Consider the following 16,896-nt stretch of genomic DNA (forward strand, 5'->3'; position numbering starts at 1 on the left):
ACAACATGGTGAGAAACACTCGTCACTTGACTCTATCAGTTTACTGGTAGAGTGTGGCCATGTTATCAAACTTAAGTATATGATCTTCGGGATCCATCGATCCTCTGTACTCTCCAATCGATAAGGAGCACAAGTGAGCGGCCAGCTACTCGTCCAGAATTTTTTGGGAGAACTGTAGATTTATCCACTCGGGGGAGCTGTCTGTCTGGGGCGCTTTTCCCTTACATGCATCTGGGGTGGGAGCATTTTTGGAGGACGAACCTTGTGTTCTCTTCAATCGGTTGTGTTCTTCTAAAGACGTCCTGAATAATGCCCTGTGGTAAGGGATCGATGCATTGGGCGCTGGTGATAAGTGGATTAGCAGAATCGATGCATTGGGCGCTGGTGGTAAGTGGATTAGCAGAATCGATGCTTGGTGGAAAGTCCCCGTGGTTGGTGGTTGGTGTTTGGTGAGATCCTCCACTCGGATCCCACGTTCAGTATGCTAGCTAGTAGCGGACACGGCCAGGTCGTTCAGTGTTAGACACTCGGCTGCTAATTCCTACTATTGTTGCACTATCTTTGCAGCTCGGGCATTTATCAGTATCTCTAATTCTTCTGGAGTTAATGCCATTGTGGTGAGTCATCTAGCGTCCTCTATCCTCACATCACGGATGCAGATGAAGTTCTCACAGACAACACCAAATATGATCTTGTCCAAAATCAATAAAGGTTGTGAGCTGGACGTAGCTATGCTGTTGACTCGATGAAGACTCTGCGCTGTCCTGCAACACAAGGAGCGTTAGTGTCGAACCAGGGACGGGGTCTCTAACGTTAGTTCTCCAACGCTCAAGTTAGTGCTTGATCTCAGAGAAGAAAGTACTGAACTGCAATGAATGACGTGTGCAAATAAGAAGCATCGTATACCTCCACCTATAGATGGAGACCCCTTTTATAATGTCTTTGTTGTGTTGTGCACGTATCTCAAAGTATTAACACGTTTTCCAAAGTCTTCCTGAGAAAGGACAAATCATAAAGTACCTCTAACACATTTTCTCAAATGAGTCCGCAAATCACTGTGAATTGACAGGCTGGAAGCTTCTACAGGACGATTTGCCGACGGGACATTCTCTGTCCTTTCTGATATAAGCTTCCAAAAGAGTACGATATGACATATATGTCGGTCCTATTGTAGGCCGACTGGCCTCCACTCGGTCGAGATATCGGCAGCTCGACCATACAAAGTGAAGCTATTGACTTGTTCTTCACTTGACTTTCCTGTTGTCGGATAGGTACATTGTATCTGATCGGACCTAAGGCAAGGACGGTAGATCGGGTAACTTAGTATTTGACTCTTAACCTCAACTAGCTGGAAGTTGAGAAGGACAACTATTCGGACGGTCTGGCTGGCCTTTCATGTCCAATCTGTTCTGAAAGTCCACTCGACCAACCTTGCCTGCTCCACAGTTTGCAGTCTCGTGGTTCATCCGACCTTACGATTTTACCTGTTTGATTTTAACCTCCACGTAAACCGATCTTTACTAATTTGACTATATTTTAGACCCATCTTTATCCCCGTATCACAATCATTCCAATAAAAAATTGTGAATATTTGCTACTGTGGACTCAAAATTCATTCGCCTAGATGCAGCACCAAGTCTCTTCATAAGACTTTTAATCATGTTACTTCCTCTGACAAACGAAACGAAACGAAATAGAGAAGCTAGCAATTAATTGTACATGAAAACATGCATGCGTATGGCTAGCTAGCTAGCTAGCTACCATGCGTTCATTGTTGCTGCAGCCAAACGCATCTCATCTTCACTCCCAAATCCCTCAGACTTCCTGCGACGACCGCATTTCTCCATGCCGACCCTCTGCGTGCTGCCGCTCGCCGCAGAGAATTCCATGGCCATGGCCTCCACCTTCATCTCCACCAAGAGACCCGGAGTACTCTTGACTCCTCCGCGGCTCCACTCCGAACTCAACGACCCGAACCTGACGCATCGCCGCATCGACATCTTGGGCGAGGCCAGCACCTCCTTCCAAGCAATCTCCGCCCTTCCCAAGAGCTTAGACCCAGAGGAGATCAAGCTCCCAGCCCTCGGCCGCCGCCGCAGCTCGAACACCGCCGTGTGCGGCTCCAGCACTTCTCCCACTGATCGGCCCCGGCACTCCATGGCGGCGATCTCATCCCAAACCGGGATGACGGACGGGGAGACCTCTCGAGTATCCACCCGAATTCTCTCCCCGTTCCCCGCGACGATGTAGTACCGAATGAAGATCAGGTTGTCGCAGGGAAGGTCGAGGCTGAAGTCGGACAGTCGATCGACTCTGATCTCCAATTTGAGATGAGAGAGATCGCCATTGGACTTGTCCATCTCCATGATAATATATCAATGGGAAACTAAACTTCAAGAAGAGATTGGAGATTGTGTATATATGTAGGAATGTAATGAGAGGGGAGTTTAGTTGGTGTTATATATATACACACCCGATGACAAAAGGTGACTATACTCAAAGCCTCTGCATGTGTGTTATAGGTTGACTCGTGGACTGTGGACAGTGGAATAGTTGGCTAATGGACTCGTTAGAAGGGGGAGCCATTAACAGGCCAGGTGTATCTGGGGATGAGGATCGAATTATGTGGCAACAAGTGGTGGTGGTGGTGGATTCGCTAGCTAGCTAATTTGAGGAGTTTGACTACTGTTTGAGGATTGAGGACGACGTGCATGAACACGCTGATAATAATTAATGGTGATCCACTGAAGAGATTCAGTGCGCGCGCCGTATGGCAACGTTAGATGATTGGCCGCTTCCTGTTTGACTTGGATAGCCATTTGCCTAGTGGAGCCTCGATCAGCATCAAAATGAGTGCCGTTGGTGATTTTCTTTTAAAAAAATTGTGAATCGGGACCAATTGACTGAGTGGTCTAACAGAGGTCAATTTACCCGCTTTCGTAATAGATTTGGTCAACTGCACAATTTTTCCATGCATTCCACATGCTATGTCTGCCTCCTTAGAGTCAACTATTCAGATAAATCTTGGGATTCGGCGGGCCAAATGGCTTTAATTTAATCCGACACACTGAGTAGGTGGGTTTTGACTTTTGACCAGAGATGAAGGTGTTCGACCCAAGCCCATTCTAGAATGTGGATTGGGTCCAATAAGCAAATTATGGGGAAAATTATCTACCTTCGTAGTGCATGTGAGATCATGTATTATGTTTTCTCAGGATGATCTAGTGATTAGTACATAAAATATTATCATCATGATGTATGAGTTTCGAATATCAATAAAGTCGAAATAAATATCTCTCTTATATACTAATCACTATTCTAAAGATTAATAATTATCCGTGATTTACCTCCTCTGTATTGGTCTGGGACAGATTGACGGGAGCACTGAGGATGAACATATTCATCTTTTGCCGCCATGAGATCATGCATTACGTTCGAACATAGCTAAATTAAATCTCATTTTCTATGAGACACTTATGCAGATATACAGTTGAATTAAATAAAGTCATTTAATTAAAATGGAGGCAAAATTAAAAGATGATTAATAAGACTTATAAATGGTATAATAAAACTTGAGTTAACTCATTTACCATTCAATTAATATTATATATATATATAATAAAATTTATTTGATTTAGATAATAAATTATTTTTAAGTAATAATGCATGTCCACATAAGGAGTATGTGATTCGGAATATGATTTCTTTTGAAAAGTGAATTTTCTTAATTAAGAAATTAATGCTTTTTTTTTATAAATTATCCTATAATATTTATCCTGACAAAAATACCTTAGATTTACCAAATCTCAATCCTCCATAAGAGCATATATTACGAGATATTTATCCTCTTGAGATGATCTAATGGTTAGTATATGAGGTGTTGTCATCATAAGGTTTGAGGTTCAAATTTCGACATAGCCGAGGTAAATATCTCTCTTATGTGTTAGTCATTATTCCCAAGGCTAGTAGTCGTTCGTGATTTATCTCCTCCGTATTGGCCTGAGACGGGTTGGCGGGAATGCTGGGGATGAGCGTATTCACCTTTTGCCACCATATATTACGAGATATTTAGAGAGAATATTTCTCTAAATATCTTCCCTCTTAAATAGCCCCATTGGAGGGAGAGCAGATCTCCTGGTCCATAACAAAAGTAGATCAAGGGATGCACCACTCACAATTACGATCGAATTGTGGTCGTGATCCAGTCGCATTTAGTTGCGATCTCTCTCTGTGTTCACTACTCCCACCAAGTTATAGTTTAAGTTAGAGCGGGAGGTCGGAGACTGCCCAGAGGTCGTCCCCTGCTCAGCGCCCGACAACCTAGCCACTTGCCTACTTCCGGTCGCCTTTGGATGGCCTCCGACCGCCCTCCCAGACCCAAAATATAACCTAGGGAGACGGTGAACTCAAGGAGGGATCACAACCGCACTACCCGGCCACAAGTGTGAGTGGTTCATCCCCTGATTCACTTTTTTGTGTATTAGGAGATCTGATCTCCATTGGAGGGGATATTTGAAAGGTATTAGAAAAAATTACCGGCCACAAGTTTGTGTTTGATGATTTCTCTTTTGTGGCATGCAATATATATATATATATATATATAAAGGATTTGTTCTACTCTTGAAGTATCGAAAATCATAGTGAAAAAAATTCTCAAGTTTGTCCTAATCTTCTCTATTCTCAATTTTCATCTCTCACTTAACACTCACCTAATTTCCAATCTCTTCCATATCCCTACATATTATCATAATTTCTAAAGTTATCCTCTCGGGATGGACAGTTAGTTAGCACATGGTGATATTGCCACCATGAGATTTGGGGGTCAAATCTTGACTAGTAGCTGGGTGTCTGTCCTCCCCCATGCGCTATTCAACTATCCAAGGCTAGTAGTCACTCGTGATTTATCTCTTCCGTGTTGGCCTAGGGACGGACTGGCTGAGGCGCTGGGGCGAGTGAATCACCTTTTGCCACCTTAATTTTCAAAGTTATCCAAATTCTTTGAGTGACCATAAAGCTTCGTTTTATATACGCCCGCAGAATATTGATAGAGTAGTCAACATTTCATATAAGCTCAATCTCATGGACTTAATCCACTTCAATCACAAAGGATTCAATCAAATGAATCAAGAAAAGCTAGTGTTGATGCAACTGACAGTGATAAAGCTATAGAAACACATCATGCAACCTGATTCACAATTTCTGCTATTTTCATTTGAAATGGGACTTGATGGTATTATTGTCGATGAAGCAACAGAGACAACAATGAATCAGATAGAGATCATAGCAAGCGAATAGTGTGGACAATAGTAGATGATAAATTCCTTGTAGTGGCCTACACAATCATAAGCGAAGATTCAGTAGTTGGTAATACCCAGAAGAGTAGGTCTTTTTGGAAACAAATGGTGACATACTATAATACCAATCGAGATAAGGGAGCTAAAAAGATAACTACGAATAAAGCAAAATCAAATTGGGCTTCAGTGAAAAAAATCATGAATAAATATAATGGAATCTACAATAAATGTTACAATGATTGACCCAACGGATGAAGTGACAATGATTTGATGGTGTGGGCTCATGAAGAATATAAGAGTACTTTTAAATCTACTTTTCAATGTGAACATGTATAGAAGATTGTGAAAGATAATCTGATGTACGCTCCTCAATCTTCAGAGTAATGGGCTACAAAGAAATCAAGAATATCGAAGTCATCAGATACACATACTGACTCTTCTAATCCTAACACAATTGTTGATGTGGATGATAGAGAATCCCGATTTCGTTCAATGGGACAACATGCAGCAAAAAGGAAAGACAAAGAAAGAGTAGACCTAATTGATGAATTGAATCAGACTATACAATAATCAGTAGCATATTTGACGGAGTATAATAATAGTAAGAAAGTGAATCAACTCATTCAAACATATCAATTCCTCGTAATAGACACACAAGGAATGACAGAAGAACAACTTCAGAACCATCTATCGATATGTAAACCGCTGAAGAAAAGATTAAACATGTAATAAAGTTATTTATTTTTTCAATTCTTTTTCTATTTTATTAATTATGATTTGTAATTTCTATAGTTTATCATTATGTGTTTTATTAATTTAATATGATTTGCAACTCTTTATTTTAATTTAAAATTTGTAAAATATTTGTATTCCTATGATAAGCTATTTTTTTTTAAAAAAAATTGTATGTCTTGTATTGCCTCTTTTTAAATAAAATATTAATATTAAAATAATTATATTAGAAAATTATTGTATTATATTAAATAATATGTAAAAGATATTTAAAATAAATAATAGATGAAATATATGAAATTGAAAAATTGAAAATATAATTAATTTTATTTAAATATAAAATTTGATATAAATTAATAAAATTATTGGAACTTATGAATATTTGGTTGATGAGATATTTGATTGTAAGATTGAAGATATTTAATAAGTGGAATTTATAAATATTTGATTGGTAAAATATTTAATTGTGGAATTTGAAATATTTGAAGAGTGAGATATTTGAAGAGTGACATGGAAATTGTGGGACCACAAATATCTATAGAAATATTCTCAACTATTATGGATGCTCATAACCAAATTCCAGCCGTGTTCCCGACTAGCGAAGAACCTTAGTGTTCCCCACTCGTGAAACCGTCCCCACTCGTGACGTGAACAACCCTAGCGGCATTCCCCACTCATGAAGGTGTCCCACTGGCAAAGGCATTCTCCACTTGCGACAGAAGGGGGAATCATGAAGTGCATGCCTATCACCTATGCTGGCCGACTAGTTGAAGAAGCAAGGTGAGCAATGGATATAGAACTAGTATTAGATGCTAAAATTGCATAAGCTTTTGAAAACCTATCAAGTTCTGAAAATAACTACTATTTTTTTTTCTTCAGATTCCACAATGGCTTCAATTATGACATCTGCACTTTTAAGATCTTCTAAACTTGATGTGTATCTCAAGTGGTTCAACAAATTAGTACCTACAAGCCATAACACAGATGCAACAAGTGCTGGAAAATGGAAGCCTATAAGCTCTCATTTGCAGCAGCAGAATATCAAGCTTCAAGCCATTAGTGGCTAGGCAGCATGAAGGAGAGGGACTATCTAATGCATACGTGTTTAATAAGACTGAGAAAAGAGGGACAATGGCGGAGTCATTACAGATTAGTATGGAGAATAATAGGTTTCTCAATTTTTGCACTGCAGTTCAGATGTACAGTTTCAGAAATCAAATTACTGTCCTGGCAAATTCTGAAGCAGTAGATGTTTTCAGCAACCAGTGAATAGGGACTGATGAGACCATTTATAGCAGCAAATTGGAGGGAAGACCTTCAATGGTGCATACAAATTCTCGAACATCATTCCCAAGGAGTATGAAAGATCCCCCCCCCCCCCCCCCATTACTGTCGCAAATTCTGAATCAGCAGATGTTTTCAGCAACCAGTGAATAGGGACTGATGAGACCATTTATAGCAGCAAATTGGAGGGAAGACCTTCAATGGTGCATACAAATTCTCGAACACCATTCCCAAGGAGTATGAAAGAAACCACCACCCCCCTTTTTTTTTTTTAAAATTCTGATCTCTACATCTGATACTCTACAATATCTAATAACTGAAGCTGATCTCTACATCTGATACTCTATAATATCTAATAACTGAAGCTGCCTTGAGTTATCATAATCAGCAACCATCAACTGACTTAACTTGCCTTGCTGTTTTTAAAGAAAACCAAGAGAGGATTAAAAAAGACTAGCAACCATCGTTCATGAAATTTTCTTCAATTATGTTCAAAGGGAAACGAGTGATTTCGCTACACAAGGCTTGTTGATTTTGGACTATGTTGCTGAAGCGCGAAGTCAGTATGTCAGAAATGTCAATTACACTTGCAGCTAGCAATTCATTTGGGTTTGGCTGCTTCTTCCATGGATAGCACAATTCTGTTCCTGGAAATGATGTGCTTGTAGGGAAATCCAGAAACAAGTCACCTTTGGAGCTGTTAGAACTTAGAAATGAGCTCTATAAAAGACTGCATGGTGCTGCTCTTATCAGATAAACATGAATACACTGTTTTAGGACTGAAGCAAGTTGCATCATTGTCTACAAAGTTTGTGTTGGAGAAACAATGTTTCGGAGATTTTAGAATTAGCTAAATTTAAACTATATAGAATTAAATTTAATTTATCTGTCGCGATGATCATAGCTGATAATCTTAGACTGCCAACAGAGATTAGTTTCTGCTACGTACCGAAAATAGACGACACAATGGCTGAGCAAAACCAATCGCAGATCTGGACGAGTGTCCGACCGGGCAGAGTAGCCGACCGGATAGTGAGGCCGAGTCGCCGAGCGAGCAGAGCAAGCATACGACCTGACGGGCATGTAGTCGGGCGGGTGAGCAGCCGGACGGGCGAGTAGCCGAGCAGATGAGCAGCCGATCGAGTGAACGACCGAGGGAGTGTGCGGCTGGACGAGCGAGTGAAGAAGCAGAGTGAATGAGCGGCCGAGCAAGCAAGCGGTCGAGCGAGTATTCGGCTGACTGGGCAGAAAAATCAAGCGGCCGAGTGAGTAAGCGATCGGGCGAGCGAAGCAGCCAAATGGTCGGTCGGGCAGAGTGGTTGAGCAGACGGTCGAGTGAGTGTGTGGCGACCAAGCGGCCGTGCAACTGAGCGAGTATTTGGCCGGCCAGGGAAAGATCCCGAGCGGGTGAATGAACCGAGACCTGCAATAGTCGCAGTTTTCTTGAAACAGATTCACTTCACCTCCGGTTGTGATTCGAGGTCTACTCGGGTCATTTGTTTCCCAAAATACGACGGTTAACCGTGATTTCCACCAAGCGCTGGTGGTCACGGTGAACTGAGTGGTACCCAACTGCTATCACAGACACTCCACCGAGCAAGAAATGCACGACAGAGGAAGAGGGGAATCGTAGGTGGAGAACTCCAACTTTTTGTGTGCGTAACCTCTTTTACTAATGATCGCAACCTCCTTATATAGGAGCTCAGACCAATGACAACGCCAATACTCATTACTCGCCGAGTGACCATTTAAATTCTACATTAATCTTAATTTAATTTATCCGTTATTGTTCTAATTGGGCAAACTTTGCCTCGATCGGTCAAGCATTCTGCGCGCACAGATCGTATTCGCACATAAGTCAACATGCTTCAGTACAATCCGAGCCCTAGATTTATCCCCCTTGCATGTGAAAGAGAACCTTTTCCCATACATTTATTGACAACATCAATGTATACATCATAATTTAAACAACAATAAAACAAAACAACTTCTAATATAGGACTAATAATTATGCACAATAAAACTTCTTCATCTCCATCTTTTTATTTCATTCACATGTCCAAACGTTTTCTGCCTCATCAGTTACTTGGTTGACTATATTGGAACCAAACAAAGTTGAGCATTTTGAAGGAGCATTCATGCCCCCTAGTCTGCAGATTCATGGTAAATGAAAGCATTTTAGTTCCAATCATACAGGAGCAGCAAATTCTAGTGACAAATTATACTCGAACTTAGGTATCGAAGAGGAGGGCTTCACCTTTCAATTTGATATTTTAATTATTTTGATTCTAGAGTTAAGTTGAATTAGTATGCGATGTAACTTGAGTTAAGATATTTTGATTTTGTGCACCATCTATTTTGATTTATAGGAAAGTTTTCGTCTCAAGTTTGTAAACTTCAAATATAAATCGTAAATATGCATACTGTAAAAATTATCTTATAATATGCCTGAAGTTCTTCACATTAAAAGATTATACTAATCTTTATAATATGTCTAGAATTTCAAAAAGTTAAACTATTTTTTCTTAAATTAATATAATAAAAAATAGAGACATTATAATAAAAATGCTTAAGTTGAGTCCGGATAATATAATAAAATATTAAATTATGTTATAAAATAAAACTTATAAATACATAAGTTTTTATTACATTATTTAAAATTCAATTAAATAAATAAATTTTTATTACATTAATTAGGATTAATTATTTAACATTAAATTATATTTTATATCTCATAATTTTAATTCTGTGATTATAAATTAGGTATGATAATTTGATGTTAATTTGAATCACCCCTAAAATAATAGGGTTGGTTGATTATTTTGAAAATAGATGATAATATTACTATTTTATTATTCATTTTCTTCCGTGCTTTTATATTTGCCTGGTGATTTATCTGTGGGGTCAGACCGTTTATTTGCAGGACTAATTGGACCACCTGGAGTATTAAAAAAAAATCACTCAGCTCAGTTATATATCTGATTAAAGTCCTCGAAAGGGACAATTTCTTATTTAATAGTTGGCATCATAGTTTGCTCTTCCGTTTTCTTCTCCAGATTTTTTTTTCCCATCAAATTTGTCTTCTTCCTATCGATGAAAATCTTTCTTGGATTTCATGTTTCATACTATTCTAGATTCTCAGATTATTAGCGCCAGATCGATGCCCGTCCGGAGCATCCAAGTTCATCCCAGCTGTAAAGTAATACTTTTGAGCGACGACAATTCACATAAAATTTTCAATGTTTTCTTGGTCGACAACAATTCTCGCCGAGTGCATGGAAGACTCTTCAACAGTGTTTGTGGGGCATTTCTACATCTGTAATCTTAGCTTCATTGAAAATTTCGACGCAGGCAGAGAAAAGAAAATTGGGGCCTGTAGGGAGGGGAGCATCTCTTTCAAGGCACTCAATTTCCAAGCAATTAAACCATCTAAAAAGCTAAAGGAATCGATTCCAATTGCAGGAGTAAGAACAAAGAGATGAGCTGTGGCAGGTTGGGCGGTTTGGTGGAAGGCCAGTCAAATGTTCCTTTTCTTCAGTGATGGGGATATCTCTGCAGTAATGAGGACAGGTATGGTTGAAGTTGAGGCTTGGTTGCTTCCTCAAGACGACAGGTCTTTTTCACCAAGGTAAGTTGGATTCCATTTCCGTTTGCTTGTGCTCAGCATCGTTCATATGTTCTTTGAATGAACAGGAGAAGAGAAACCTCAAACATCGATGAATTCAGCACTCTGTGGGATGTGAATGCTAACAAGAACAAAATCCTTTTCTTCAGAGATTATGCTGTAAGTTCCACAGCCAGAACAAGCTGCATAATATGACAGTGCATGAGAAACCAAGATTGACACTATAAACATAACACTTACAGCTGCAAAATATGACAATACTCTTCCTCACTAGCACTGCTGAGAAAAAAACAACCAGCAGAAACTAGCAGGCCGTAGAAACTAGAGAAGACACTACAGACTCACACAGATCCTGAATGACTCTTGTGGACTTGTACTGCAGAAGACTAAGAACATCTGTTGCAGCCCTGCAAATGTCTAAAACCCCATTTGCAGCAGCCATCGGAAATGACTACAAGACTAGAACCGACACAAAGGACTAATAGCTTGAGGAGAGGATGGAATCCCAGTCTATCTCCCAAGATGGATACTTTTTCAGCATAAAGTTCTCGGATTCGTCCCAAGGCACCTCGTTAAAATCCAAATGCTGCATTTCAGGCACCGGCAACGACCCCAACGAAGAGCCCTCGCCCTCTGACGAGACGTCTGACTTGTCTTCCAAGGGCGAGCTGCCCAAGTCGCCCTTAGCAGCCGCCGCCGCCGCCATAGGTGCCTCATCTGCGGTGTCAACTGTGACGGCCTCCGGACTGGGTTTGAGGGCGGTGGTATTGCTAGGAGGCACACAGTTACCTTTTTTGGATGAATTGGCCAAACTTTGATATAGCGTTTGAAGCTTGGAAACGACGGTGGAATGCAGGGGGCTGGGGGTTGTGGCAGCGGCGGCGTGGCAGATGTTGGGGAAGTTAAGCCTGGCTAGGTCCCCGCGGAGCTTGTAGGCAGCCATGTCGTATGCCAGCGCAGCCTCGTCGGCGGTGTCGAAGGTTCCTAGCCAGAGGCGCGTCCGGTTCTTGGGCAACCGAATCTCAGCCACCCACTTGCCCCAGTGTCGCTGCCGCACCCCACGGTAGAGCTTAGTGGGCTTAGACGCGGCGGTGGAACCGGCGTACTTCATCGGCTGGGCCCGAGGGCCGAGAAAGCTCGCAGCTTGCTGGTGGTGGGGGTGATGCGGCAACGACCTCGCTGCAAGGAGGCTCTGCTGCTGCTGGAGAAATAATTGGACCTGGATCTGCTGGATCTGGGCAGGAGTGATGTGGGTGAGCCCGATCGGGCCGGTACTACCGACGCCAAGCCGGTCCAAAGGAAGGAAGCTTTCGGGGACCATCTCGGCGACTGATGACGATGACGAGAAGCCATCCGAGGCCGTACTTTGTGAGGCAGGACTTAGATAAGAGCAGCAGTTTAAGCTCGGACTCTGAAGCGAGGAGCTTGAGAGAAGAGAGGAGGAAAGTAAAGGAGTAGGAGAAAGAGAGGAAGGGAGGTGAGAGGGAGAGGAGTGGCTGAGAATGGAAGAAGACGGGGAAGAAGACGGGGAGAGGGAGGAGGAAGACGCACTCGTCATAAAAGGCTCAAGCGCCGTCATGAGCTCCTCCTCGTCAAGAAATTCTGCGGAGGTAACTGGAAGTCTATCGTACAAATCTATAGCACTAGCCATACAAAATCAATAGAAAAAAAACTAGAAACAGAAGTAGAAAAACAAGAGAGAAATTGAAAACAGGAAGAAGAACAAGATCTTTCAACAATAACCAGAAGAGGGAAGATCTAAAAAGAATCCAATATCATAGAACAAGCAAATGGGCTTCCAGAGACATAGTTCAAAATGCTGACCTCTCTTAGATCTACAAAGAAGGGCGAGATAAAACCTAAAAACAACCACAGGGCACTGAAAAACAACCCTCCCGGTCGATTAAAACCCAAAATCCAGAAGAAAAAAGTCTCCGGATCTCTTTTCTGGAACCTCCGGCACCCAAAGAAGCAAAAGGAGGAAAGATCTCCCAAGGCTTCACTCTTTTTTTTGGCTGAATCAACCAAAAGAGGAGAACAAGACGAGATTTCTGGCTTCCTTCTTCTTCTTACGGAGACAGGAGATTACAGCGAGGGATTCAGAGAGGCGGGAAGAAGAGATCAGATAACAAACCTTTCTTCTTCTTCGGACGGGAATCTCTCAGCCTGACCGAAAGGTGGAAGGGAAAGGGAGGAAGGAAATCAACGGTGGGTGGATCGATCGTTCGTCTCTCTCTAGGGAGAAATAACAAAGGGCGTGTTATTGCGGTATTTAAAGCCGCCTCTTGTTCGCTGGTTTGGTTAACTACCTTGATTAGTCTTCTAAACTATTGTTAAATTAAGCTCGTGATTGCACGCGCCTTGGCCTCGCGTCACCCGACGTCACCACGCGCCCTGACAACCCCCTTCGACCGATGACAGAGCGACACGTGCAGTGGCAAATGAACGGCAGGGATGCTCCTCTTCAAAGCCGTCAGACTTGGTGAAAAAAAAACTTCTTAATAATCAAAAGAGTTAATTTCAAATGTATTATTATCATTATTATTATTTGTTTTTCGTAGTGTATTTTTTTCCCCTTCTAATGGCCTATTGTAACTTGAACGGCCAACGGCCAACGGGCATCATACTGAATGGTCGCTTATCTTCTTTGCTAGATCATTTGATGACGACACTGTTCACGCGCCCACAAAAAGAAGACTAATTTATCACTAGATTGCATCGATCCAACATCACGAGGATGCTCGTCTCTCTTCTCATCGGCTCATGATGGTAAAAAATAAATACGCTCGTTCTCATAGTCTTTGTCAATCTGTCTCAGAAGAGGAGGTAAATCACGGTCTGACTATTAACCTTTAGAATAATGACTAACACATAAAGTAGATATTTATCTCGACTTTGTCGAAATTCAAATCCTAGATTTTATGATGATAATATCTTATATATTAACCACTAGATCCATCCGAGGATGTTCATCTCTGTTCTCATCAGCTCATAAACTTTATCGATGTTGATCACACAGCCTAAATCCGATCAATCAGCTCTATCATGTAGATCTCCATAATTAAGCCTCCACCATTTCAGCAAACAGTAAGTAAATTATTGTTGGTGATGCAAGATGATAATGAATTTCAATCAATGAAGCTGATAAGAAAGCTAAAATGATTGGCCTTTCAATCAATAAATTTAGAAGAAAAAAATTAAGAATGTTGAATAAATCAAACTTTCGAAATTGAAAAAGTATTTTTAATTCCCACGTTGCATTCAAACGTAACGTGGAGTCAAAAGTGCCTCGTTGGCGAAAGCCAAAAGTTCCTGCTTTAATGCGCGAAACTCGATCGTAATGTTGCAGTCAAGCCTCGATATGAGTCTTTGAATCACATTTGTTCTTCATGTCTATATATCTTATATACTACTATTCAAATAGGATCAAGAAGAGTTTGGAATCGATAAGAATGAAGAAAATTGCCCGGTAGCAATCGATCTTGACAACCACTTAATATTTTTTTTTTCCTTATGAACGCCAATGGATACTATAGGTGATGGTCAAGGTGAAAGTGACAATTAGACGAACACTTTGTGGTTGATGGATATTAATTTTGGCCAAAGATCCTAATCACTAAAGGTAAAAACTATCGAAAGAGCGCGCTTTTGTTAAAGTTAAACTAAAAGTATTCTAGCTTTTATTCATTCAATTAGAAGAAAACGAGCCAAGGTTAATGGTAGTTCATCCTGTTGAATCCAGTGTGCATGCTTAATTACCAAGTTTTGACCGAAGGGAAAAGAAATATGGTTAGTTTTTTGATCGACTTATTGCTAAATGAAAATTAATATTCACGTGTGTTAGAAGACTAATAAAAGGTGCTGTGAAGATAAACACAATGGGTTTGGGTTTAGTTTGATGACTAGGATTGAAGAAATTGTCATGCTAAAAGAATGTAGTTGAGTTGGAATGTGATGATTTCTAGAGTTTGGTCCAATCTTGCTTAACATGGTTAGTCTATCTCACTTAGTTTTGTAATTTGAAGTAACCTATTTACGTATTAGCTTGATTCCTATTCACTCAACTAATCATACCAAAAAATAGTAATATTCTATTTGTTATTTAAATATATTTTATTATATTAAAATCATTAAAAACTTTAAAAAAATTATATTTGTTAAATCATATAATGTATAATCTAGCTAACATTACTATTGCAACAGTAGCTAACATTACGCTAAAATTATAATCTAGCTAACATTATAATCTAGCTTGATTCCTATTCACTCAACTAATCATACTATTGCAACAGTAGCTAACATTACGCTAAAAAAAAAAATGTGGAACCGCTACATCAGTGGCTCCCCTAGAGCCGGTGGGACTGGCTCTAGGGGGGCTGCTGATGTGGCGGTTCCACATTTTTTTTTTTAGCGTAATGTTAGCTACTGTTGCAATAGTGTACTATTAGCTATATGTTTTAGATAAATTTAATTATCTTAATATAATTACTCACATTTAAAAGGGTTTAAGTTTATATAATTATCCTTTAATTATTTCAAATGCATGCCTCGTAGATGTCGAGGATGATAACTCAGGTGGATTCGATAACCTCCATCCTCCATATATATATATATATATATATATATATATATATATATATATATATATATATATTAGGTGTCCCTACGGGCTGGATCAGCTGGTAAGTTGCCTAGTTGTTTGCTGAAATAGTCAAAGGTCGAGGGTCGCCAGTTGCACACGGAAATAATATTCTTGGTCTGTTGGTCAAAAACTCCTAAGACCCCAGTCAACTTTCCAGCCCAGCACTCACCGTGATTTACTCTCTCTGAAATCCTGAGGGGCCAGGCTCAGGGGGCCGCTAGGGTGGCGATTCCACCTTTTTTTTTTTTTTCAAATATATATATATTAGGTATCATGAAGTCGTGGGGTCAAAAGTCGTCAATTGTACTCGGGGATAAAATCCTGATCTGCTGCGCTAAAAATTCCTTCGACCCCCAGTCACCTATCCTGCCCAGCATTAACCGTGATTTACTCCCTCTTGAATCTTGTGGGGTCGAGACCAGGGGGCCCCTAGGGTGACGGTTCCACTTTTTACCAATATTAGGTATCATGAAGTCTAGTAGTTAGCATATAAAATGTTAGTATCATGAGATCTAGGGTTAAATGACTCCTTCATGTGTCAGTTACTATTTTAAAAGTTAGTAGTCATCCGTGATTTACCTCCTCCGTATTAGTCTGAGACGGATTGATCGAAGCGCTCACTACAAGAAATTTGAGATTTCCCAACACTTAAAAGACAACGATTATTGTTTAAAAAAAACATTATCTTTTTTTTTTAGGACGTTTTTAAATAGAAGCGTTGTTTATTGATGATTTTTTTTTTTCAAATATTGAAAAGTGTTGTCTATTCATATTTTTTATTTTTTTTTATTAATGACAACACTTTTAAATCTAGAAAGATCTGAACCGTTGGATGCCACACTATAGAATGCCACACTATAGAAGAGAGAAGTCTAAGCTCTCTCTAAAAACAACGCACATCTCTTCAAGCGTCTCCTCTCTCACGTCTCACGCCGAATGCCACAACCCCTCTTATGCCGAACGCCGACCTCAATCCGCCGGTCGACGTCCATCCTCCTCCATCTTCACCGTCGGCCTGCCTTCGATCCACTTCAGCTGCAGCTGGTTGTTGATGTCCACGCTATCGATCTTCACCGCGCCAACGTCCGCATTGTAGAATTGTTGCAGCAGCACAACAGTCGTCGACTTCCCGCTCCAGCTAGTGCCCACCAGTGCCACTGTTTGCCCTGTTGAGACCCGGAGGCTGAAGTTCCTCAACACAGACACCTCCAACCGCGAAGGGTACGCGAACTGGACTGATTCGAATGCCACCTCACCACACATTTCCTCCATTTTCAATCCTTTGGGATCCTCTGCATCAATTCACGGACTCCTGTTGA

General features: G+C 40.6%; 2 protein-coding genes across 2 annotated transcripts; both read right to left on the reverse strand.

Annotated features, from left to right (window-relative positions):
- Nucleotides 1–1,625: 1,625 nt before the first annotated feature.
- On the reverse strand, nucleotides 1,626–2,456 carry LOC122013663. The gene has a single exon (XM_042569906.1). The coding sequence runs from the start codon at nucleotides 2,364–2,366 to the stop codon at nucleotides 1,758–1,760; it is 609 nt and encodes a 202-aa protein (XP_042425840.1). The 5' UTR covers nucleotides 2,367–2,456; the 3' UTR covers nucleotides 1,626–1,757.
- An 8,681-nt stretch (nucleotides 2,457–11,137) lies between these two features.
- LOC122038819 (ethylene-responsive transcription factor ERF056-like) lies at nucleotides 11,138–13,194 on the reverse strand. Its single transcript, XM_042598762.1, has one exon. It carries the CDS (start codon nucleotides 12,584–12,586, stop codon nucleotides 11,414–11,416), a length of 1,173 nt encoding a protein of 390 aa, XP_042454696.1. The 5' UTR covers nucleotides 12,587–13,194; the 3' UTR covers nucleotides 11,138–11,413.
- Between the last annotated feature and the right edge of the window lie 3,702 nt (nucleotides 13,195–16,896).

This window comes from Zingiber officinale, chromosome 1A, assembly GCF_018446385.1.
Source record: "Zingiber officinale cultivar Zhangliang chromosome 1A, Zo_v1.1, whole genome shotgun sequence".
Lineage (NCBI taxonomy): Eukaryota > Viridiplantae > Streptophyta > Magnoliopsida > Zingiberales > Zingiberaceae > Zingiber > Zingiber officinale.

Coding starts and splice junctions, on each gene's coding strand:
- LOC122038819 (XM_042598762.1), bottom strand. CDS start 12,586: ATGGCTAGTGCTATAGATTTGTACGATAGACTTCCAGTTACCTCCGCA.
- LOC122013663 (XM_042569906.1), bottom strand. CDS start 2,366: ATGGAGATGGACAAGTCCAATGGCGATCTCTCTCATCTCAAATTGGAG.